Genomic DNA, 24,101 nt, shown 5'->3' on the forward strand with positions numbered 1-24,101 from the left:
AAAAAAACTAATCAGAAAAGCCAGCACAATAATCTACAACTGAAATGATATTTTACAGTGCATAAAGAAATTCTGAGCAGATTGCATCACTATGGAAACAAAATTACTCTGCCAATGTGTGGGAGGTGTAAACCATGTATGAGCCGCATTTAGACATGATAATTATGTGCTTGCCTTCTAACAACATCCATAGTGTACACATGCATTTGTAAAGGTTACACCGATTACGAAATGACAACTCATATATTGATGAGGGAAATATGTTTTATAGTTTAATCCAGTCCCTAGTCCATGTCAATAAAGTAAAAATGCAATACTGTTTTTTTTTTATTTCTGATGTAAACCTGAAACATGCTGATATTATTTGAATATATTTTAAGCTGTTGTTGACATTTTATAACATAACTTCAAATTAACAATGCGTAACAATGATCGTTTGTTGAAAAGATGTAGTTGATCTACACAAAACATTAAATTTTTCTTTTGCCTATTTGTCCTACACATTTGTTTGTGGCAAACACAAAAAACACATATACACTATAGGCCTACAGTAACATTCATAGAATAGAATTGCATTAGCATCTAAAGACTAACTTTAAAAGGTAAGTGACGAAGTGACATTTCACAGGTTCCATCCTTCTGTTCTTTTCCAAAAAATATTTATTGAATTCTTGTCTTTACTGTTTTATGTAATTATTGTTTTCTTGAAAATTATCTGGAGTGCTCATGTAGACCTGCCTCTCTGTTAAAGCAAGTGGAATGAAGCATGGTTCCCCTTATTTAGGCAGCCAAACAATGCAACCTCTGAAAAGGCATTATATTAGATATAATAGTAGATGTGACCCATTCAGTAATCTCACAATTGAATGACAGAGCCCAAAGTTAGAGTCTAATGCTAAAATCAGTGGTAAGATGAACGTATGTAATGAAAATATATCCATTTAAAAGCTCCACTATGTAAGCATCGCCACATGTTGAAGCTGGAGTGATAGGGCTTGATAAGTTCCCCCAAACATGTACACACATCTAAATCTTTTTCTCCAAGGGGCAGAGCTCAGCCTTAGCCTCATTTATTAAACATTTGCAGTCATGGGCTATATTATATATTAAGCGTTAACATTCATCAAATGACAATACATCCAACGACTGTCCAAGATGCTGCCGTATAAGTGTTACTGAATGGATGAACATAACAATAGCCACTCTCATCTATTCTGGAAATGTAAATGAGCCCTAGTGACTATGTTATGGCAGAGATAGTGACACACACACACACACTCTGAATTCATTTTACCCATCATGGGTAGTGATACACACAGTGAGGCACAGTGAAGCATTCTGATCTACCATGTGGATTACCAGGCTCAATTCAGAACAGGTTAATTACTAGTCACTCTGCTAAGTTTTTACACAAGTTGAAAGGAAACCATTTTCTTTTTTGTTGTCTGGCAGCATTAAGAGATGAAAGCCGATATACTCCCCGTATCAAAATAACTGTACACAGTGAAAGGTCACCCAATGGATTCCATGCCCTGAAATGTCACCTGATTACTTTCAAGCTGATGTGATGATATTGGAAAGCTTTTTGGAGAGTGAACGGTGATCAATACAAAACATGCAGAGGTGAATTTTGTAGCTTACATTTGTATTCGGCATAGAGAAACGACTGGAAAAACGTTCTTTTCATTGCCACCTGTGTTTGAAGGTCACACAACCTGCATTCTTAGATTGTTGAAATCAATGCACAAAATGAGACAACATTTAACAACAACATTTTATATAGTCCATATATAAAAATATACAATCAAATGTCAAAATGGGAATATCAAAAATTATTCTACCAGTAAAAGATTGCAGCAAGGTCAGGTAAGGAAAGGACACTTACAAAAGAGAGCCAGTGTATACTGATTGAAATAAACATAGTCAATGAAGTCAGCCAGCATAGTCAGCTCCGAATTGAAACATTAAAATAACATCAAAACAAAGAGAGAATTATATGGACATACAGAAACATGATTTCTTTACAAGGGCAGGGTCAATTTGGTATATTTATTACGGTTTTGGAATTGTATGGATAGGACTAACATTTAATATAATTTAAGATTTTAACAAAGGAGAGTGAATGCCTTTATCCCCAAAAAACAGAGTGATTTAAAAACAATCAGGTAGTGGGGTAAATCACAGAGATCCATACGAGATTAAAATTAACCAATCTAACATAATTCTACAATTCCATGCACTAGATATGACAATGATCAAAAATTGGCACTTGTATTCATGAAAGACACAGACTGGATGCATAAAAGGTTATTGGATGAGTGAGTGAGTGTGTTTGTGGGTGTGTGTCAACTATTGTGGTCAGGAATGCCAGTCACACAATGCACACAAAACAAAAAGTACACAAATGAAGTTTATGAAAAATGGTCCATGGAGGAATGTTGTATTTGAGTCTGATCTAGAAGTATGCATTTTGGGACATCAAATTCTCATCAACATGGTTGAAATCCATCAAGATGTTTAAAAGTGTTTTTGCTCATTCACAACAGGAGATTTCAATTTGATTTCTTCCGAGTGTATGCAGAGACAAAAGAGCTGAGAACATAATAGAGCTGTTAACATCTGTTCTACCCTCTTGGTATTTTGTGAGTATGGCTTGACAACACTGTTGTGAATTCCTATTGTATGATTTCATGCTGTATGATGCATGCATGTTAGATTTCATGCTGTGTGAACAAAAAAAGAAAGAAAGAACGTTCTTTAAGTAGTGTTACTGATTATATATAGACAATATAAAGTATAAGAATGTGTAAATAATCACACAAAGAAAACATGGTCAGAGAGTAGCCACTTGTATAGTAGACTCTAATAGCTTGTTAGAATGGCTTGGAACTTTGGCAGTTACACAATGCTAGTAGTTCCATGTACTGAAACCGTCTCTATATGAATGCTCAGACCGTATCACTCATGTTTGATTCCTTGTGGTAAAACTCAAAAGAATGTCTAGCCCCTAAAATCATGCAGATCCAATGGCAGTTAGCCACTTAACTGCTTGATTAAATTCCCCTTGAATGTGTTTGCTTTTGTTTCCCATTATTACATCATGGCATTTTTGACAGCCTGTTCAAGTCCCTTCCTGGTCACCAGCAACCGTACCACGTCTTCTTTTTTCTTGGTGAGCCTTTTGCGAGCTTGGTCATGAGTCACCATGGTCATGTCCCAGCCATTAACCTGTTGTAAGGTAGACAATGGATTTCCACAACCAACTCAAAGTCTTCATAACATGTGAAACAAATGTATCAATAGACCCATAGAGTCTGCAGAATATTGCAGAGGTGTTCATGTCTAATGTTAGCCTGGCCATTACCAGCCTGTGACCTGTCAGTCTGGCCTAACCCCGTTCATTTTCGTTTCCGAGATGGGCGGGTGCTTAGCTTGCGGTTTAAAATCATTGGAGTTCCCTTAACCAATCAGCAACGTTTGGTAAGCATTCGGTAGATTAAACTCTTCCCAAAGCCAGTTGGGAGAAGAGCTACGACGTCCTTTCCAATCATAAAACTCATCATTCCAATCATAAAGACAATACTCTTGTTCTCCTTTTAATTTTCTGATGTTCTCGAGAGTTGAGACAACTTTCCCGATAGCTTTTCGTGTCTCTTCCTCCAAGGTGAGTTTTGCGTCACAGCTCTGAACTGTTCGGTGATTGGTGTGGTTGGATTTTGAGTCCTGGAGATGATTGTCAACGGGGTTGGGCCAGACTGAGTATGAGCTTGAAATCAATTCAGGCGGAAATACGTAGGCTGGTGTCACCAGGCTAGTCTAATGTGTTTAGATGTCGTAATGTCCAAAGTTATGTGTGCCGTATAGGGGAGGGAGGGGACTAGTTAGAAGTGTGGCCATGAAAGCTGGTAAACAGCAACACCTGGTGGGCAAACTGTACTTTCAAGAAAAAAAAAACAGTACATGACATATACTGTTTATTAACCTTTTTGGGGTGGGAGCATGATTCTAAAACCAAATCATAATGCATCTCAAGGCACAGCCATTACACACCCACTACATTTTTTTTCATAAAAGTAACCACTGCATCAGCATCAAAGTCATGAATTCAGTTCCCATGACATAAGAACCTTGTGCATTGAGTATGTGGGATTGTAGCGTGACTGATAATAATTTGTTACAGACAACAACAATTTTCACACCTGCATTATTTTGTCTCCCATTTTCAGACCTGCCACTTCTGCTGGTCCTTGTGGTGTTACTCTTGTCACATAGATGCCCTAAGGAAAAAAACAAATGCAAAGCGGTCAACCCTCCTATCATAGCTTTCTCTCCCGCTGTCCTCCCATTTAAATATTTAAAATTCATCTGTGAATTTCCCTTATTTTTACCTTAACTTCTTAACGCTAGACCTACAAGCCCTACCTAAACGGGGCTGCTCAATCTCTGTTGTGATGTGCCACACAATCTTCCTTATTTTTAAGTCCCAATGTGGACAGGTATGGAAATAAGACTCTTTTAATTCGAATTTTTTTCATATTTCCGGAACTATTACCTACTGCGGCACCTTTAACCTGAGAAGACAATTCTCTCCTCGCTGAACTCGAGTGAGTCATCGATTAGTTATCACAGGGTAGGGTCAACTCCCTTACAAAGACAAAGGAGTGCAGTAGGACTGTTCTAAAGTTATTGGTCTAGGTAGATATACGATACTATCTGCTGCAAAAACAAATCAGACTATGATGACTACAAGCGGTGTACACAGCAACAGATACAAATGACACCATAAGTTTGAACCATAAGTTTGGGTGCTAAAGCCAACAAACTCATCATGGCTATTTGCAGAACATTCCAACAGCTTCGGGTACTAACATACACACACACACCTTGTCTGTCTTGTCCGCAGAAAAGGGATTCTGTCCTGGATCTTGATCCATCCCTCCTCCAATACTGAAGCCCAAAATTAAGTTGTCAGCATGTCGTAGTTTGTGGATTTCGATTCGTTGCTGCAAATAAGAAATGATTCAAGCGATGTTAGGTTTATTAATGCAACTAAAAAGATCGACAGTAGGCTACTTGGCTACATCAGCAATATGATTATTGTGATAATGTTAAATCTCATAAACATTACAATTACTACATGTACTTCACCTGTTATCTATGTGAATAAAAGCGTAAAAATACCGCAGGCAAGATACCGAGCTGCACACCACACCTACTTTTAGGACTGATTGAGCTAACCAGAAAAGAGCGTTGTTAATCGATAGATCGCCTGACACATTTAACGCAAAAGTTTCCGTTTCAATGCTGTAAACAAAATTTCTTAGAGAACGAAATCTAAGTTCGCTCACATTTGGTAGAACTTAGCAAACACTGTTAGCCAACGTTGCTAACTGACCACCTAAACAATTAGCGACAAGCTAGCAAGTTGAACAAATACTTTAGCAAATACTTAGCTTTCTAGCTAACAAACCGCTTTTCAAGTTAACAAACTATACAGACTTCTCGTGACTACTCATGAACTCAAGTTCATTAACAAATGAAAGTGAACATGAATAAACTGTACCGTGAATTCTATTCTTAGACATGTTAGCATGACTTACCACAACAGCAGTAACCGGCTGACCAGGCACTACAGGCAATGTACAGTTGTTATCAAAGGGTTCCATGTTTGGGACACTAGGATAGCTTGTCCACATTAATTGAAGTTTCAGGGTCAGAAACAGTCCAACAAATATCGAAAACTATTTTACTAGATTATCTTTGCGTAATGTACTTCTCAGAGTCGCATGAAAGAATAGCTATTGGCAATGGCAACACACATTTCCACTTGTCATAGTCAGCAAGATAAGCTAGCTCATTCTGGACTTGCTATGACATGCTAGTTTGCCAATGGCTGGGATGATGTCATACTTAAACTATCTTTGCCGACAGTCGCAGCCTACCCGCCGCTCTACAGCTATTCAAACCTACTCATTATGTGGCCTTTCTTGTATAATTCGGCCCTTTATAATGTTATCTGTTTGCTTCGTTCTAACTTCTATGTATTTTGGTGGTTTGATTTGTAGCTCAACCTTCAGGCAAATTTGTTAAAAGTGTAAAAATAACCTAAATTAAAAAAATCAAAACGCATCACATTTGCTGTAGCCTAGTGAAAGTAAGGCAGTCCATTTGTTTCTTCAAATCCAATGTATTCGTCGATGAGGCTGAGTGGCAATTGCTGCCACAATAAACAGCAAGCATTACATAAATGTGCCCAACACACACACTTTTTAAAAACTAGTGTGTGAAGGGTTGGAATTCCTCAGCCTATCTCTGTGCCTGACATTTTCTTTAATAAACATTATGAGACTTCGGGCTACAATTTATAGATCTACAGTATGCTTGTGTGTGTCAGTACCCAATTTTTGAAAAAAGGTACCATGTTAAGTGTGAAATGGCCTACACTATTAATATGTGAACCTCTAGATGGTATAAGCCTTTCAAACTCGGAAATCACAGACATCGAATGTGATGGCATCAGCATGCCACATTAACATTTAAGCTTGTGTCTCAGTCATAGGCAGCGTTTAACCAAATAATTTATATTAGAGAGGGATGATAATAAACGTATTAGCAATCTGCTCAAAAATGTATGTATTACAAAACCAAACATTATGGCTAATTCAGATTAATATCTTACTTATGCAATAAAATAAATTGATAGGAAGAAATACATCTGATTTATGTCATGTTAGGTTTTGTAATAAATCCATGGAACACAAGTTAGTGGTTATAGTTGAGATCAATGCTTTCCAAATCAGATGCTATATAACTGGAGCTGCATTCAATGTGTTATAGTTATACAATTATCTTTTCAACTAAAGGGTGGCTGGGGACAATTGTAACACACATTACAATCAGTTGCAGCCAGCCAGCCAGCCAGCTCAGTTTGCACGTGAAATAGGCTAGCCCGCCTTGATTACAATTGCACCGAGTCTCCCATACTTAAGACAGAAGGTTACAGTGGTAGAGACTAATACTGTATTAGCTTATATTGGACTGAGGGAAGAAGCATTAGATGGGGAAGAGGAACTGGAAGCCTCTGTAGTTCCTTTATGTAAAATAGGCAATAAATCTCTACAGTTGTCACAGCTTAATTCCACTATTTTTATAACAATGGAAGTAGTAGGCTACTGTGTTTACAGGCTAGCCACTTAGAACATTTACTGACATATTACAGTTATAGATAATATATACTTTTAACAATTTATAAACATGTTACACAAAATTAGAAAAAAAATATCATTGTACAGTCAAAAGCAGCATGCAAAGAGATCTATATCTAAGATATTACTACTTTGACCACTTTCCATTACACAATAGATAAATCAGATATATTCACAACAGCAAGTTCCCCTATTAGTATCCTGGGGCAAAAGCCGGTGGTGGTAGGTACTCTGATGGCAAGGTCGGCTCAGATTCCGATACACTACCAGAGGAGAGGCTCGTTTTAGCTGTAGGCCTATCATTAAATGACTCGCCTGGAAGCTCTTGATATTCGTTTTCTGAAGCCACCCTGTTTCCGTCGTTGTTTCCTAACTCTGGGGAAAGTAGGTTTTGCCCATCTACGTCACTGATCTCTGCATATGTATGTTCTTCTGAGGCCCCTCTCATCTTCTGGAACTTCTTCTTTAACTGTGTAAAGTTAATAACAGATTTTGCCTCTTGATTTTTCATTTGGTGTGGATCCACATTTTGTGTACCAGGATGAGGCAGTGGCCCTCCATTAGATGCTGCCCTGGTGTCTTCGAGTCCATTGATGCTTCTACATGGTTGCACCTGTCTGTGTTCCAAGGAGTCGCGAGCAGGCAGCTCTGGTGGGTGATCCACTTGTGTGGTGCTGACACAATGTTTTGTCCTGGGTAATGGTACTGGCTTTGCAGTTTGCACCTGAAAATGACATGACAAGCAGTGTCACTATAGTGAGTTTCTACAATATAGTCACCAGTCTAGTGGATTTTTTTTTTTAAACGTAGGTATAAATGTCCATACCACATTCTGGACGCTGACTGCCCCCAGTTCGGCCTGAAGACATGGGTATAGTCGAGGGGGGCAGCACGTTGCAGTGGATGGAGAAGCCTTTGTATTCTGACTAAGGTCTTTACTGTTAGTTGTGGTTGAGCGGTAAGGTAGCGCTGGTGGAATATCCTCCTCTGCTGCTGGTGAAACATTGCCATCCCACTGAGGGGGGCTAGTTGGCGCTGCACTGTGGCCATGTGTGGGAAGATCTCTTCTAGAAAATATCAATTCTGCATAATCAACCTTGTCCTTTGAAGCCTGTGAAAAGGGAATCAATGTGTTTGAGAACAAATCCTACAGAAGCTTAATGAGAATGTAAAAAGTAGCTTTTTTTTTTTTTTACACATACTGTAGGCCTACCTGTCCACAAGCAACTGTTAGTAATTCATTGAAAGGAAGAATAAGAACCCTGCGATGATAGGCAACTAGGTCGTGTAGAGACATGTGCTGAATCTCCTCTCCCACAACCATGTAGTGATTGTCTGGAAGAACATCAATCATAAAGTGCCTGCAACGGTCTTGAGCTCTGAAAGTCAAAATCAGAGTGCTAAACATTTGATGTGTAACCAACATAAAGAGAACATTGGCTATTTATTTAACATCAGTAAAATAACAATATTTGTTTCTTTTAAGGACACTGTTTAATAACCAGACAGCTCACTTACCTATATGACAAAGTGTATCCTATTCTGCTCTCACTGACTCTGATTAGAAAGTACCCTGCAGGTTTGGGAGACAGAAGGTCCTCTGCAGCCCTTGGAAATAATGTATTCACATCTCAATTAGTAATTAAGGTAATGTTTCGATTTGTTTAGTTCATATCTGTTACAAAGACAATGAAATAGGGGCATTAAAAGTATATACTTCCGAGTAATAATTCCATGGAACCAGTCTGGAATTACTCCATTTTGCAGAATATAACCCAGTTGATACCCAGAAAACCAAGCAACAGCTGCTTCATGTCTCTCCGGTGACCATGCTCCATCCATAGTCCAACGGCTCCTGGTAACTGCATATGGTTAATTATTTAAAGAACTATCTTATCTAAAGATGTAATTGTACAACACTTTGTAAAACCAAATTTAGCGCTCATTAAGTCATTCAGTACTCACTCTTTTAATTCAATAAGAGATGAAACAAATATTGGCTATAGACATTAGCATACCCTTTCAAGTAATTTGAAGGACCACAAAACCCAAATGCAGACATTATTTCAAGACAGTGATTTTGTATTTTATATAGCTTGAGTTGTTAAGCAATATAAGAAATCAGCAGAAAACAGTCTTGGCATGGCTTTAAACAAACCTGATTATGTCCATCAAATAAATGTCAATCTACCAGACGGAAACCTCTGTGATGGTAGGCAGACTGAAAGTAGCCTATACTAATGAGCTATTGTTGACTCTTTACAATTTGAATAGTCATAAGCAAATGGTAGAAACGCGCAGGAACCTAATCTAATGCCTACAAGGTTGGTGTTTGACAATAAAAAGAAGGATAGGCTAACGCTTAAACTGGAACTAGCCTACTGCTTTGAATTGGCAATTCAATTCCGATATTGTATCATTACTAACGCAAAATACAAATTCAAATCTACCTAGTTTATTTGCTGTCGCAACAATTAAAAGCAGTGGCAAGAGCGCATCTGTAAAACATGTTTTTTCGCTTCAGAAGGATATTCACTCATACTTTTCACAGGTAAACATTTAGGAACGCACCTGTTATCTGAAATGGTTCTCTGCTGTGCTGCGATGTGCTCTAACAGGAAGTTCAACTCCGTGTTATCTCTGAAAGGGTGGGGGTTGATTGGATAAACAGCTTCCAACATGGTGCAGGACGCTACCCTACACTTCCCTTTATAAAACTGGGAACGCCGATTTGACGTTTAGTGTTGCCATGCCATATAATTTCAAGTAAGGGGTGATTGGAACTGAACTGCTGAAACACGAAAACACTTTCAGGCTTTTTTTGTAGCAGTTTAACTTTTGTGGCACGTTCATTTCCCGTAGCAAAGAGTGGCAAGACGTTTAAACAAGGACACGAATACAGTACATAGACAATGCAGGTGTTGAATCATTATTCACTGCTTGTGTTTATTCTTTGGTTTAGTTACCATATGAAACTTTGGACCCACACATAACATCTGAATATGGGCTTCCCATTAATGCATTCACCATAGAGGAACATACAATATCACCTTTTGCAATGAAGAAGAAATGCCTGAGGCATAATTCTGCATACACATGGTCCTCTGAGTCTGAGGCTGAATATCATTCAGAAAACATGCAAAGGGTATTCAAAGTTGCACGACATCCAATATACCAGTTTTACATAGATCGTATCAATGTGTGCAATGACCTGCCTTTTGGAACCACATCTCATTTTACAAGAAATATTCCCAGTAGGTGGCATAACTGAGCTGTATTTTGAAGAATTCAATTGAACCTTAAAAACATTCTCAAATTAGGCCTACATAAATAATTCAGCATATTGTACATAGAGTGATAATTTTATACTCAGATCACAGTTTCACCAAAACCCATACTGAGGCGATTTTGTGGTGAGCACTGGGCTGTAAACAAACAAACAAATAAACAAAATAAATCAAATCAATCACCATCCTGTAAACATTGTAATTATGGATTGTATATTTTTGGTGGAGCTATCAATACATTTCCAGAACCATAAAACCTGTTAACAATAATGTAGTTTATCCCCTGTCTTAAGGTATGAGACTTTACTGCCTTAAATGGAAAGTGAGATGTGAAATTCATGGAATGTGGAACGATGTCTGTCCTCCTGCTCCTCCTCCTCCTCCTCCTCTCCTTCTTTTCTTGTTGTCATCTTCTTCATCAGACTTATAAGCTGTTTAGTTCCTGCAGTGTCTGATCCAGCACCTGATGCATTCCCAAGTTCTCCTCTTTCGCAGTTGCAAATTTTTCTAGAGCAAAAAACAAAGGATTTTACACACCAGAAACAGGAATGCTATCAGTTGGGTTAGATTAAACTTCTCAAGTCAAAGGGACGTATGTGGGCACACACAAAATGGCTCTTTGTGTAGTTAGTACATCTATATGCAAAATTAACTCACATGACAGGACTGGTATGATTCACACCTCACAACTCATCATTCTAGAAATGTCCAGCTACAGTACTATATTTAGTATGCAGAGTCAAGTATGTCATGCAGTCAAACACCATGCTACCTAAATTCAGACATCCATTTCACATTAGTGGACCATACATTTTTAAATAAACAAAGTAAAGAAATGTTATCGAAGGTTTGTGTGAAAAGTAAATTCATTCAATTTCAAGAGAAATTATTGTAAGCTCACCTGGGTTTTGCTCAAAACAACAACTTGTATGTACTCTATGCATGTGTATAACTAGTTAGCAAGATCAGACTGCTCAACATGTTTGGTAAAGATATCAGATGTTCTCATTACACATGCATGCAAGTTTGCAAAAGCAAATAAATGGTAAAGGACTTAAAGACTGCCAAAAAACTGACTGAAATGTTTTACCAATCAAAGAGAAAAAAAAGTCTCAACAGTGGATAGCTCATAGTACTAGAGCCTAAAACATGTTTTACTGACCCTGACTGCCCTTACTTTATTTCGTTACAAAACATAAAGGTAACGAGTAGTTAAGGCCATCTGTAAAACCATTCCTATCTTAAGAATTGAACCACTCGAGAAAAGCAAACAGAGACAAACTGGAGTATGCATAGGAAAACCAGGCTTTTATTGAGGCCTAGCGTGAAGGGAGAGAGTAAGGCATAGATAACAGAGAAAATTGCCCATTGAATACAGCAAGAGATGAAACAATGCACCGGTTCCTAAAAGAGCTGTCTATAAAGAGGTCATATCATTAAGGGCATGGTCCAGCTCCTCGCTAATAGCCTTGTACTTCAACTTCTGTGCATACAGTTCATCTGGAGTTCAAAGGTCAACAGGAGATGCAGTCCAAAGCAAGAAGGAAGCACAGTCAGCAGAGCAGGGAGTAGGGAAGAGCAGGAAAGAGAAATCAGAGATAGAGAGAGAGAAGGAAAAGGGAAAAGAAGATTGGTCAGACAACTGAGAAGAATATTCAGTTTAAAGCATAGCCAGAATTCATGACACATTGTACAGATGCAGACAGAGAAAAAAGAAAACAGAGGACAAAACCATTATTTGCAAATAATAATAACAATGTTCTCAATGGTGCTTATGTAAAATAGGCATTGCTGACAGAAACAGCTATTATTTAATGCAGTGAGCAGGGGTTGCTGGTGGATTTTATTAGATGTTGGGCGCTACATTCCAATGTCAGCAAAGAGCCCATGTTTCTCTACCCTGGGGAGTAACTGTTCCACTAGTCGGGCAGAATAGTTTCCATAAGGCTTTTTTTGAATTTGAACTCATTATAGGGGTGATTTAGTTTCTTAATCCGAGGTAAACGGGTTTTAAACAGACAACTAAATAGAATAATTTACCATCAGAAGGGTTTCCTCCCATTGAGATATCTCAACATCCTCAAATTAATTTCGTTACCATGAAATGTTATGCAAAGTATGTCAAACAGTGACGGCACCAGTGTATATGTCACCCTGCAAAGAAATAGAATAGATAACTGCTCATACCTTCCAGGTCGTCGATAGATTTTTCCAATTTGGCCACTGTCCTCTCAGCAAACTCTGCACGAGTCTCAGCCTAGGGATGAAGTTTGGCAGGATTAACAATAAATAACAGCACACTAAGTACGTTCACATTTTACAATGTAGTGCTCAAACAGTTTGGAAAAAAATTACACTCATCTCACCTCTTTCAACTTATCAGTAAGGACCTTTATTTCTTCCTCATACTTGTCTTCTTTTTCAGAGTACTGTAATGATACAGGTAAATATGTGACTTAGAAACGCAGAAAACAAGAGCTAACCATTCACAATACACTGTATGATAACATCGTTTTCAGTTTGAATGCACATAGTCTACAATTCTAGCACTGTACAGTATGGACTGTTACACACATTATAAGCAAACAACAGAGACATGAAACATTACTTTTAAGTCATTTACACATTCTCATACTCATTGCAACATGTGTAGTACATACCAGGATCATTACCCAGCTTGTGCAAAAGAACCATATCTTTGAAGTATAAACTCTGCTATGCTACCTAAGTTACAGGCTGGCCTTCCTTAGCATGGTTAAATGACTGTTGTGGGCAGAATCCCTCAGACTGTGTAGCACAGGGCCCATCAGACAGGCATGAGTTGGTGATTCAATCATAGCAAACTACCTGCATAAGTGGCTTGGTGAGTCATGTGGCATGAATGGCACTATGCCTGCTGCAAATGAATGCAGAAACCTCCAAGCTCTTCCAGCTTTGCTAAAACAACAATCTGTGTAAGTGGCACAGCCCTTACTGCATGGAAAGCATTACTGATATATTGGATTCTGGGACAATATTTATGAAGAGATTCAGAAACCTTAAACAGACTGACTTAAAATTCAAGTGAGCCTTTACAAACAATGAAGTGAGGGCAATGGCCAACGCTACTTACTTTCTCAGACGATGCCTCCAGTGATTTAAGATTGTTGGTTACATTTTTTAACTCTTCCTCCAGATCACTGGCTTTACTGCAAATGATAGAAAGAAACAGAAACAGCATGTCAGTGAACACTAAAGCTATGTTTCTATTAGGTTCACCTTCAGTAAACTGTACTGATGAGAAACACTTCTGTTCAAGGCAATATGCAAGTCTGCTGCAGTTTGTTTGAATGATCTTGACTGTGACTGTGAAAATGGAGAATGTTAAACAGAAACGTACATTTCTGAGACCTCAGCTCTCTCCTCCGCTCGCTCTAGTTCCCCCTCCAGAATCACCAGTTTACGGGCCACCTGCCACAAAAGAGATCAAATCAAGCCACAGTGCACAGAATTCATCACTCATGCCTTATGACATGTACGATAACATACATTATTCACAAGCATACACTTCTATCATTAATTGTCCTTTAAGAAACCATGACATTTATATAGTCAGGCTCTACCTAGTAAATCCACCTACCTCCTCATATTTGCGGTCAGCTTCCTCTGCAATGTGTTTGGCTTCCTTCAGCTGCATCTCCTGGATCTCCATCTTCTCCTCGTCCTTACAGGCCCGGTTCTCAATCACCTTCATACCTCTGGTAAGCCACAGAGTAGTTATTTCAACAAACAGGGTGTCATTTAGTGGAAGGTCCCACTATCCCTCTAAAGTGGCAACACTGTACAGCCACAATTTGAACAGTATTACTAATCATCAATGTAATGCAGTACAGAAAATCGATCATGTTCCCATGATGCCTTGCAATGCCTTCTGCTCACCTCTCGCTCTCGTCTGCTGCTTTCTCGGCCTCCTCCAGCTTCTGCAGTGCTGTGCCCAGTCGCTCCTGGGCCCGGTCCAGCTCCTCCTCCACCAGCTGGATTCTGCGGTTCAGGGCAGCTACATCTCCCTCAGCCTGGGGTCACAAGGGTCACAAAGGTCACATGTCAACGATGACCTTCCATTAGGCACCACAAAACACTCACCTATTTGTCATGAGGAATGCTTTGCAGTTAAAACTGGGGCTGATGTAACGGAGATCTCTAGTGTAGTAAAAAGCCCATTGCATAAAGTGTGCAAAAAGTGTGTAATGTGGGTCCAGGGCACAATGCACAAGAGTGGTGTTAAGAAATATATGTGACTAGACTAGATCTTGAAAGGTGAGATAGTTATCGTTGTCACTGCTAGGCTGAAAATGAACATGATAGAGGCACTATGATAAGTCAAACCCAAGTCTCCAAAGCGTTTGAAGTACTTTTGCGGACATGATCTGCGTACAGTTTCCACAGAGACTGTCCATGCTGCAGCTACATGTGTCCGTAAGGACATATTGACTAATGTATGTATTGACTAAGCATGTGCAAAACTGAGTGTGCAGTCGTTCACAGTCAATACAGGAAGGTCGTAGTGCGCACACCCTCAGCTTGTCCATGTCCCCTTGTCCACAACAACACAAAAACCAGTATACTTGGGACACACTAATGCGCACGTCATTCTCCGTATTGCACAAGGCCGTGTCAGCAGTACCTTGGCCTAAAGGCACAATTGAAGGAGAAAATACACTCCATAACTCAACAGCAAAGCAGCATTATGGCTTTATTTACATAGCAACCACTCTTAGCCCCACTGAATATTTGTTACTCCGGTCTGATAATCTTCATAGCCAAGAGGCTCTCTGTGGCAAGTATTGGAGTGCTGAGGTAAGAAATTCTCGAAGCAGGCAGAGTGTTTACAGAACCCAGGGGTAAACTGAAATCAGGCTATTTAGAAAAATGGCTTCATGTTCTCATTCAATGACTCTTTCGAGTTCTGAGGTGGATGAAGTGGTAAGGAACACACCCAGCAGCACAAGAGGGCATGGTTTCCTCAGCATGAGTTCTGTGTTCTCTGCGACAGCCGTGACCCATTTAGGGCTTCCTCTGATGGAAATGTATATGGAATGTTACTGAAAGTTACAAAGTATGCCAGCACCAAAGGATAAAAATGATCATGAACATCTGGCAAGAAACCACTTCTACAATGGAAAGAAAATATTGCCAGTAAGACCTGTATATCGTTTCTGATCACTTCAGTGCTTTCATTCACTTGGCTTGTCGGTATGAGCCATGATTCTGAAACAATGAAGCTGGTCCTGGTGTTGTTGGGCGTGCCTCAAAGAGTTACTAGGGAACATACAAAAGAATATAAACATGTTTGAGAAAATAAACACTCCTCTTCACATGTTAATGCAGAGACTAAACCAGATCACAGCCTGTGGTATTTAAACAGGCAGACTTCACATACAGACAAATGTTATGGAGGTTGACATTTATAGAGGAAACGCTAATTCTGAATAAAGTAAAACGCACTGATCCATGAGAAAAGTCACTGGTGCCGAACACAAACACAAAAAGACAGGAAATCAGCCCACTCTACATCCTTCCCCCCCTCCCTCCCCTCTACTCATTCAGCTGTGGATCAGAACACACCCTCTCTGGCCAGGCCCCCTTCCTTAGTCAGAGCATTCTCTAGCTGTCTGGGCCTCATGCCTTATATGGTAAAACATACTCAAGAGAATGTCTGTAGTAGAATGCCAGGAAGACCAATCACTCAAAAAAAAAGAAAAAACTAAATGGAACCATGTGTGCCGTAAGGATGAGGGAGATATCAATGGCACTGAAGGAACCACCTGCAAATGATGCCGGTATGATATCAATATGAATGTGTCTACATTTGTTGTGCATAAATTATACCACACAATAGGATCATAAGATGTATGGTTGGACAGCTTCCAGATCTTTCATTCAAATGAAATAGAGAACTTGCACACATTATCTGACTTCTGGCAGGACTTTTAACCAGGAATTTCCCAGGTGTGATGTCTTAACCAGAGCACCGCACCGGATTTTTGTACATTTGAGCTAGACAATGTGCTTGTTGAAACATGGATGTAAAATATCCTCCTGAAAGAGTCACAGACTAAACAGACTCTCAACTCCTTCCCTTATACTTAAGATTCTTCGACTGGAATGCCAACTAAAAGAGGTGTTTGTCATCATTGAAAAGCTGTGCCCATACAGGCACTTTGTTACCAGGATTGTAAGCTATGGCTAACTCTATGGCTAACTCTAATGTCTTGTGCTCAGTGTGAAATAATGAGAGACATGTACAGTCAGTTTCATTCAAAGCCCATCAGTATTGGGTCTCCTTAGAGGTCTTACTATTAAGAGAGGTAGAATGGGGGTCAGTACATGTTATCAACACTTAACCTCAACCCCTTTTTTTAGGTGTAATTGTGAAAGTGTTCTTAACTCACAAAAGGCTGGACACAAAAAAGGAATGTTCATCTTTCCACTGTTGTTGTCATAAGGTCCAACACCAAAGTTAAGTGCCAGGGAATGAGCAGGAAAAAAGTTAGCCAGGCAGGAATCTAATTATTGTTACAATTTAGGGCAGTGTTTAATGGAAAGCATAAGGCCTGTGTTTATATGGATATGCTCCCGAATGAACTCTGGCCATCCATCGGAGCTTGAATCTCTCAGAACAGAGCAGGCAAAGAGAGCCTGAACTAAATGTCCATCACAGGGAACGATACGTCGAATTCCAGCTATAAGGACTTGTTCTGCCATAATCTTGGGCATTGCTTGACTCTGGTGCAGGCCCAGCCCTTCTCCATAACTGATTCCAGGATGGAAACCATTTGTAGTGTGTGTAAACAGACTTCTGGATATATACAATCTAGTTTTGAACTATGGGGCTTAAACTGACCATGCTGCAAACAGTCTTATATATTAATTTCTAGTGATGTAACTGGTGTACAAACAATTATCCCATAGTATCTGTCTTTTTGACATTGTGAATGGATCGGAGTCTCATAATAGCCACTTCATTGCTTGGTTCTCTTTGTCCCGTTGGGTTTCACTGAGTATCACTTGCTAAAGCCCTTTATCTTTGTGGTAATCTTAATTGATGTTGAAAGTGCATGGAAACACTTCCAGATATGGTACAAGAACAATATTTCATGTTAACTAGATGATGATTTTACTAAACTATAGGTCCTTGAAAACCTAATAAACAAATGACTTGAAGGATACCCTGACAGTAGACGATCTCTCCTCTAACACATCTAAGCTTTGGGCAAGAGTTCTGCCATCCTTCACCTACAGTAACAGTGGGAAACTCAGGAACCTCAATGAACAAGAATGACAACATCCTTTTCACGTATCTTGGGGGCAGACATTAAATGAAGAATCTGCACCTAGGTCAATAAGTCTTATAATTTTTTCCCCCCACAAACCCAAAGGCTATTGTCTAAGTGTTGCAGAAATTACATCAAATTACATCAAGTCCTTATGGAATTATATTTGAACACGAAATGTGATTGGAAAATTTAGTTCTGAAGATCTAAAACTATTATTTCCCTTTTCAAAAAAAAGATCCATGTATCATCACAAATCCCTTCAGGTCCATATAGCTTACACTTGGTTACCAGTCACTTTCAATGGGCAATTGGTCAATGAATGACTTGACCACACTGAGCAATTTTCCAAGCACTTTGGTGATACGTCTACTGCTGAGACACTTCACAGCTGCGGTCACCCCAACCCAGGCTACACAATCTATGATGCCTGTGGGGCGTTTATTAACTGACACTCTTTAAACATATTATTATTATTATTTGCTGTCTGACTGACTAAGACTAATTACATAGCTGACAACGCAAAAGCAAAAAGCCAGACTGCCAACTACCAAGTAACACAGAGAAGAGAAAACGATTACGTTTATCACCGAGAGCGACTTTTGCCTTCTGATGAGATAGAATGACCAACGAAAAGGTTGTAAAAAGTTGTAAGAGTTTTGAAATAGAGTTCTACGGTGAGAATGGGGAGGACGTAAAAGCAAAGTAAGCTCACTTTCTCCCGGAGTTCGCGTTCACTGTCCAGATCTCTCTGTAAAACCAAAGTTCGGTCTTCGGCATCGTCAGCTTGTTGTTGCAAAGCCTGAATCTTTCTCTTAACAGCATCCAAAGAAGTCAAACCTGCCATTCCCGTGTTTTCCGCTATAAATAAACTAAACTTCTAAAACAATATAAAAGTGTGCAAATATGCAGCGAATGTTAACAACTTAAGTCCAATAACTACGCGACGAACACTATACTGGATTTACGGAATAATATAAGGAAGACCAAGTAAGTGCAAATGCAGGAAAAATGTCTATCCAGGTATCTCCGTAGTTTCGTTAATCAGTCCTCAGCAGAGCGAAACAAATCCAGTTAACGCCTCCGAAAACTTTCGGTTCAATGTAACCTTTGGAATGTAGCAAGTAAACGTATAGTGCATCATCTGGTCAACACGTTTCTGTGGAGACTGCGTATATAAATGGCTGGAGCGTCGAAGTACGTCAAAAAAGTGTGATTTAAGATGAGGTCACGATTTGGGGATAGGCGGAGCGCGCGCGTGGGTTCAGCGGAAGTCTTGACTCGTAGGCCTATGCCGGGAGCGCGTTCACAGGAATTTTAGGGCGAAGCCCGTTAGAGTGGAACACGTAGGTATTGGGAAGGAGGGAAGCACAAGCAGTATGTATGAAACTCAAGGATAAACCAAATAGATACCTGCATAAAACTACCATATATGAAAGAGTCCAAGTAATATTTTAGCATATTTTTGCATTGCAAGATGTGTCTTATCGTCAGAAGAGGTGTGGTGGTGTAAAATACATTTACAGTTACAGTACATTATGTTTGCTTCCTATACCTGCTGCTCCCACGCCTTTGCTGATGATCCAATGTTGGTGAGACAGGAAATAGGCTACTGGTTAATTACAGCCTTCTTCACAGCAAAAATTTAATTGAGCGATTTAGTTAGTGGAAGGAAAATGGCAACGGTATCCATATAAGCATTTGTATTTGAACATCTCCACCTTTGTTAACACTTCTGTGTGTACACTGATGGAGAGATCAAGCTCGTTAGGGTAAGCAATACATCTGGGGAGTCTATTTATTGGCACTAGTGTTCAATGGCATAGGAAAATATTATTTACCCATCTGTGTGGAAGTTAAACACATCAACTTGTAACAGCATCGCTGTCTGAAACCCAGGTAAGAGCCTTACCATGCATAGAGACCTGCTATTTTGATAGAAAAGCTCCTGTATTACGTAGGTAAGGCGAGGTAAGCGAGGTATTTACCCCACAGGTCTATTCTTCAGTAGGGGTAGAATCCTCAGTCAGATTAAACTGGCCAATGTATGGATGCAGGTCATCATACAATAATCATATCACTTCTGGTGCACTGTATCATACAGTGGATAACTGAAGAATCACTGAAAACTGTGTTGTGTGAAAGGGTTTTGGATTACCAGCAACAAGAGACAAAAATATGTTACTATAAGTCAGAGATGTGGGGGGCCTCTGTGATCAGGCCAGGGGAAAGGGGTTCTGAGTATTGATTTCATTAGACGCAGGAGTGCAGGCTTTTCTGTTTGTTTTAGCAGCATTCCTGAAATTCCTGGGCTGCTGTGCTGCCATTGAAACCCCCTCCATCTGCTGTTACTCCCCTGACTTATCAGTAACAGGCCCAGCCAAAGCACTCCACTCTATCAAAGCGCAAGGCACACACACACACACACACACACACACACACACACACACACACACACACACACACACACACACACACACACACACACACACACACACACACACGCTCACACACATGCTCACACACACACACACACACACACACTCACACCACTTACTGCATACAGAGGCTCAAGTACAGCACAGAATATTTCTCAGGCAATCCTCCCTCTCTGGCATTGTGAAATCAGATGTATAATTAGTTTACGGCAGCCTCTAATATGTGTCATGTGGCGGTGGCCAGGGGCAGCCAACCTTGCAGGGCGTAAACCTAAGAGAGGGCAGCCAACCTTGCAGGGTGGAGACCCCAGAGTGGGCAGCCATGGCTGTGCCGGCAGCCCTGGGACTCTCTGGCTCTCTTTTCCATGTGACAACAAAAGGGAATTGAAGACAAAGCGGGAATAGTGAATCTTTTAAAAGAAATAATTCAGTGCCAAGGGAAGATGGGAGTTAAACAGTAGATAACCTTGATTAAGTTTACCCTTACTATTATTTTCTTTGCTGCTGTTGCTTTATTGTGTTCCTGCGTGAAGACTGGGAACTATTTGGGGGATTGTTTGAACTGGAAGGTAATATATTCTCATGATTTAGTGCATGGGACTTTTCTAGAATGTTAGACATTAGCAGGGGCAACTGTCAGATTAGCTCAAAGTGCCAGTGTTTCACAAGTCTCACAGCTGACAGTCATTGAGTGTTGCAATTAGTCTCACAGCTGACAGTCATTGGGTATAGTGGAATGTGAGTTGTATAATTTCCAGATGTGATCCAGGGGTGGCACAGCATTATTCTGTGTTACTTTATGTTGTGTTATGTTGTGATTTTTTCGTTGTGGAATGACAATACCATTTCCTCATCCTTATCCTTTCTGTCATCCAATAATAATAATAATAAACAAAGCAGAATGGCATCCTGACAGAAGAGCCGAAAGGCTTTGCTTTTCATAGAGTGTCTGCCTTGTTATGAGAACTTACCTTGGACCAATAACATCATTTTATTCCTGGTTAGATGCTTTGTCCTTTGTGTTTTCTTGTTTGGTTCTTTTATCACAACTTGGCGTCTTGTGTTGTGGGCTCTTTTAATGGACTGTAACAGCACTCCTGGGGCTTAATGCCCATAGGGTTTGTATGCGTATGTTGTGGGTGAAGGTGGTCAATAATGTCAGGAGATGTTTGTTTACTTACATCTGAAGCTGTCTTCTCTGATAGTTCCAGTTTCTCCTGAGCGTTCTTCAGAGCTTCAGTGTATTTGTCCAGTTCATCTTCAGTTCCTTTGAGCTTTTTCTGCAGGCCAACCAGTTCATCTTCCAGCTGATGGAGCAGAAAGACACAAGTACGGTTCCAGAAATGTTATAGTTATGTAATAAATACAATGATGATGGCCATAATGTAAGTATGTAGTTTTAGGTGTATTTTTCAGACTTAATAGTTTATTGTACACATCAATGTTTTTCACTAATCTCATTCAAAGAATGGTTGACATTTGTAAAATAAACAAGCATGAAAAAAGTATTAAGTCATTGAAAGGGGCTTATAATGTCAGATAGCAATGTTGCAGAAAATCATCTTTTAAGTACCCCTATAATGTTAGCTTTAGCTTCTTGTCAATTGATGCTTTTGTAAGTGACCCGTTGATAGATAAAATACACAAAGCCAAAGGTCTGGGATAACTTTCATGACCCCTTGTATACCTCACTGTGTGTGTGTTGATAGCACAGTGTATTTTTAGAGTCAACCCTTTTTGGTATGCTGTCCACTTTGCATTCTCAACCACTGTTCAGTTCTCTGTTATCAGGTTTGTGTTCTGCTCCTGTAGTGGTTCTGATAATCCCCATGGATTCCACTCTGTCTGTCTCTCTCTCTGTCTAAAAATACTGGCTCACTATGTCAGTCCCCAGCGGGGTCTGCTACTTACTCCCAGGTGATGGAGACACCTGTCAGCAAAAGGTTAACACTTTTGTACACAGATCTCTGTCTGTCAGCAACATAAACAACATTTCAATTTAGCCTCCATAGATGCCTTGGTGTGTAACATTTTCTGAAGTTTGTAGTTGTTTAATGATTCAAGTCCCATTGCTTTAATTGAAGATGGTAGGATAACTGCTAGGTTATTGCCAAAATGGTGTACTTTTTTGTACATCTTCCCAAACATTCCTCTTTTGTAGAACAAAACTTGTCAGTTCAACTTCAGTTTTTCTTCATTAAGAAGTCTATGATAAAATACTTAAATACCTTAATTTAAAGCAATTATGGAAATCTACAACACTTTCAGGCAACTCTAATTCAGCATCTAAGGTCTCACTGATCACTCTATCTTACTGACTTAATTCACTACCTAAAACGTTGTGTGGAGTAAGTGACAGACTTTCAGAATTAGTAGCCAACAGCATTTATAGTTTCAAGAAATGGATGTGCATTCACTTGGGAATGAAGGTTGTACAGAGTTCTGCCCTCTCCTTAGGCCTCATCACCTCAGATTTGGTGAAAGTAAAATACTCCATTTTTCATCACCCACCTGTTTGCACTTGTCCTCGGCTGCTTTCTGCTCAGTCTCTGCCTGCTCTGCTCGGTCAATGGCGTTCTCCTTGTCCAGCTTGAGCATTTGCATCTTCTTCTTGATGGCCTCCATAGTGGCTGTTTGGGTGAGTTACTCTGCACTCGAAAGCAGTAAAATGGAGCTAAAAAATGTACGGAGATGGAAGGACCGGTTGCTCTTGGTACTCCTCAGTTGTAATTGTTCACTCGTAAGGCTGAGAGATCCAGATTGACATTTAACATCAGAGTTGAGATGAGGAGCAGACCTTAGCCCTGAACAGTCCCACACCCTAGCTAGCTCTGAGTGTTCCCCTCCTTTTACTTCAATGCCCCATCACTCCCAAGCCCCCACGCCCACCACTCAAGTCAAACCACTCTCCAACCTTTCTGGACTTTCAAGGACCGGGCTCTCTCCTCTCACAGCAGCACTTCTCTGGCAATCTCCTTATTTGGGGTGCTGCGTTTTGTTTTTGTTTTTTAAGAGAGAGAGAGAGACAGACAGACAGAGAGGGAGAAAGAGAGAGAGGGAGAGGGAGAGAGAGAGAGGGGCCTTGTAGCCAAAATTAACCCTCTTACTGAAGATAACAGTGCTTGTTCAATGTTTGCAACACACACATGATGAATGGTACTTTTGGCCTGCTAAATGCTTTGGCAGGAAATTATCATGCCTCGGTTGTCCACCAAGTATTTTTGTCGGCCTGCGCTGGATTGAGCATTTAAAGCATCAGCAGTGGCAGGGAAGGAGGGCCTCACATCCTGACAGAGACAAAAGCTCCACTACTACATTCAAATAGTTCTAGATTAGTGAAAAATTACCTTTCTATTGGATTCTAACTGGCTTTTGGCTGGAGTCTATGAGAGACGTTTAGGAATTGTTTTATGGATATTTAACTAATGCTTTTGGTCTATTGAAAGAATACTTTTAAGCACAACTCTGTGTTCATGTTACTCACATTTTTACATCCTGGAATAAACTGTGGAAAAAAATTATTCTGTTTATTTTTGAGTGCGAACATATTCGATACAGAAGGACTAAGAATTGGAAGAAGTTGAATCAGCCATATACTTCTGAGCCGGCTATACTGTATGACAGCTCAATTTTAAGTGGACAAAGGATCAAACCAAGGCCTATTGAGGGTGTTTTCACTCAAAGAAAACCAGTGGAATGCAATCCAGAGACATTCAGTGCCATATGAGACCATGCATGATTGATTCTACACTCATCATCACACCTGTTGATTACAGACAATAGACTGTGAATCATTACAGAGCACCTGGTTAATGCTACCCAACATACTGCTCTGCTCATTCGGATGCCTCACCTGCG

At 39.9% G+C, this 24,101-nt stretch overlaps 3 protein-coding genes across 5 annotated transcripts; all 3 read right to left on the minus strand.

The window, feature by feature from the left end:
* Positions 1–1,760: 1,760 nt before the first annotated feature.
* tax1bp3 (Tax1 (human T-cell leukemia virus type I) binding protein 3) lies at positions 1,761–5,824 on the minus strand. Its single transcript, XM_080832080.1, has 4 exons — positions 5,601–5,824; positions 4,884–5,003; positions 4,200–4,277; positions 1,761–3,228 (listed from the first exon to the last, which is right to left on the minus strand). The coding sequence occupies exons 1-4, from the start codon at positions 5,694–5,696 to the stop codon at positions 3,094–3,096; spliced, it is 429 nt and encodes a 142-aa protein (XP_080688206.1). The 5' UTR covers positions 5,697–5,824; the 3' UTR covers positions 1,761–3,093.
* A 1,574-nt stretch (positions 5,825–7,398) lies between these two features.
* On the minus strand, positions 7,399–9,886 carry hsh2d (hematopoietic SH2 domain containing; the record flags this gene model as incomplete). The annotated part of the gene is made up of 6 exons (XM_080860849.1): positions 7,399–7,929; positions 8,032–8,316; positions 8,419–8,584; positions 8,724–8,813; positions 8,923–9,060; positions 9,777–9,886. The coding sequence occupies 6 exons, from the start codon at positions 9,884–9,886 to the stop codon at positions 7,399–7,401; spliced, it is 1,320 nt and encodes a 439-aa protein (XP_080716975.1).
* A 308-nt stretch (positions 9,887–10,194) lies between these two features.
* On the minus strand, positions 10,195–22,868 carry tpm4a (tropomyosin 4a; the record flags this gene model as incomplete). Of its 3 annotated transcripts, none has more annotated exons than XM_080833231.1 (9): positions 10,195–10,999; positions 12,680–12,749; positions 12,859–12,921; positions 13,605–13,680; positions 13,872–13,942; positions 14,112–14,229; positions 14,411–14,544; positions 21,425–21,550; positions 22,755–22,868. In XM_080833231.1, the coding sequence occupies 9 exons, from the start codon at positions 22,866–22,868 to the stop codon at positions 10,917–10,919; spliced, it is 855 nt and encodes a 284-aa protein (XP_080689357.1). The 3 variants fall into 3 exon arrangements, with proteins under 3 accessions (XP_080689357.1, XP_080689359.1, XP_080689358.1); XM_080833232.1 differs by lacking the exon at positions 10,195–10,999 and adding an exon at positions 11,910–11,992; XM_080833233.1 differs by lacking the exons at positions 21,425–21,550; positions 22,755–22,868 and adding an exon at positions 18,521–18,961.
* Between the last annotated feature and the right edge of the window lie 1,233 nt (positions 22,869–24,101).

This window comes from Sprattus sprattus, assembly GCF_963457725.1.
Source record: "Sprattus sprattus genome assembly, chromosome: 2".
In the NCBI taxonomy this organism is placed as follows: Eukaryota; Metazoa; Chordata; class Actinopteri; order Clupeiformes; family Clupeidae; genus Sprattus; species Sprattus sprattus.

Bases quoted from the DNA above. Each gene is read 5' to 3' on its own strand.
- tax1bp3 (XM_080832080.1), bottom strand. From the start codon at position 5,696: ATGTGGACAAGCTATCCTAGTGTCCCAAACATGGAACCCTTTGATAAC. The intron at 5,004-5,600 runs GTAAGTCATGCT...TCTTATTTGCAG, and splicing joins AGCCGGTTACTGCTGTTGTG to CAACGAATCGAAATCCACAA. The intron at 3,229-4,199 runs GTGTGAAAATTG...ACCTTACAACAG, and splicing joins TGGGAGACAAAATAATGCAG to GTTAATGGCTGGGACATGAC.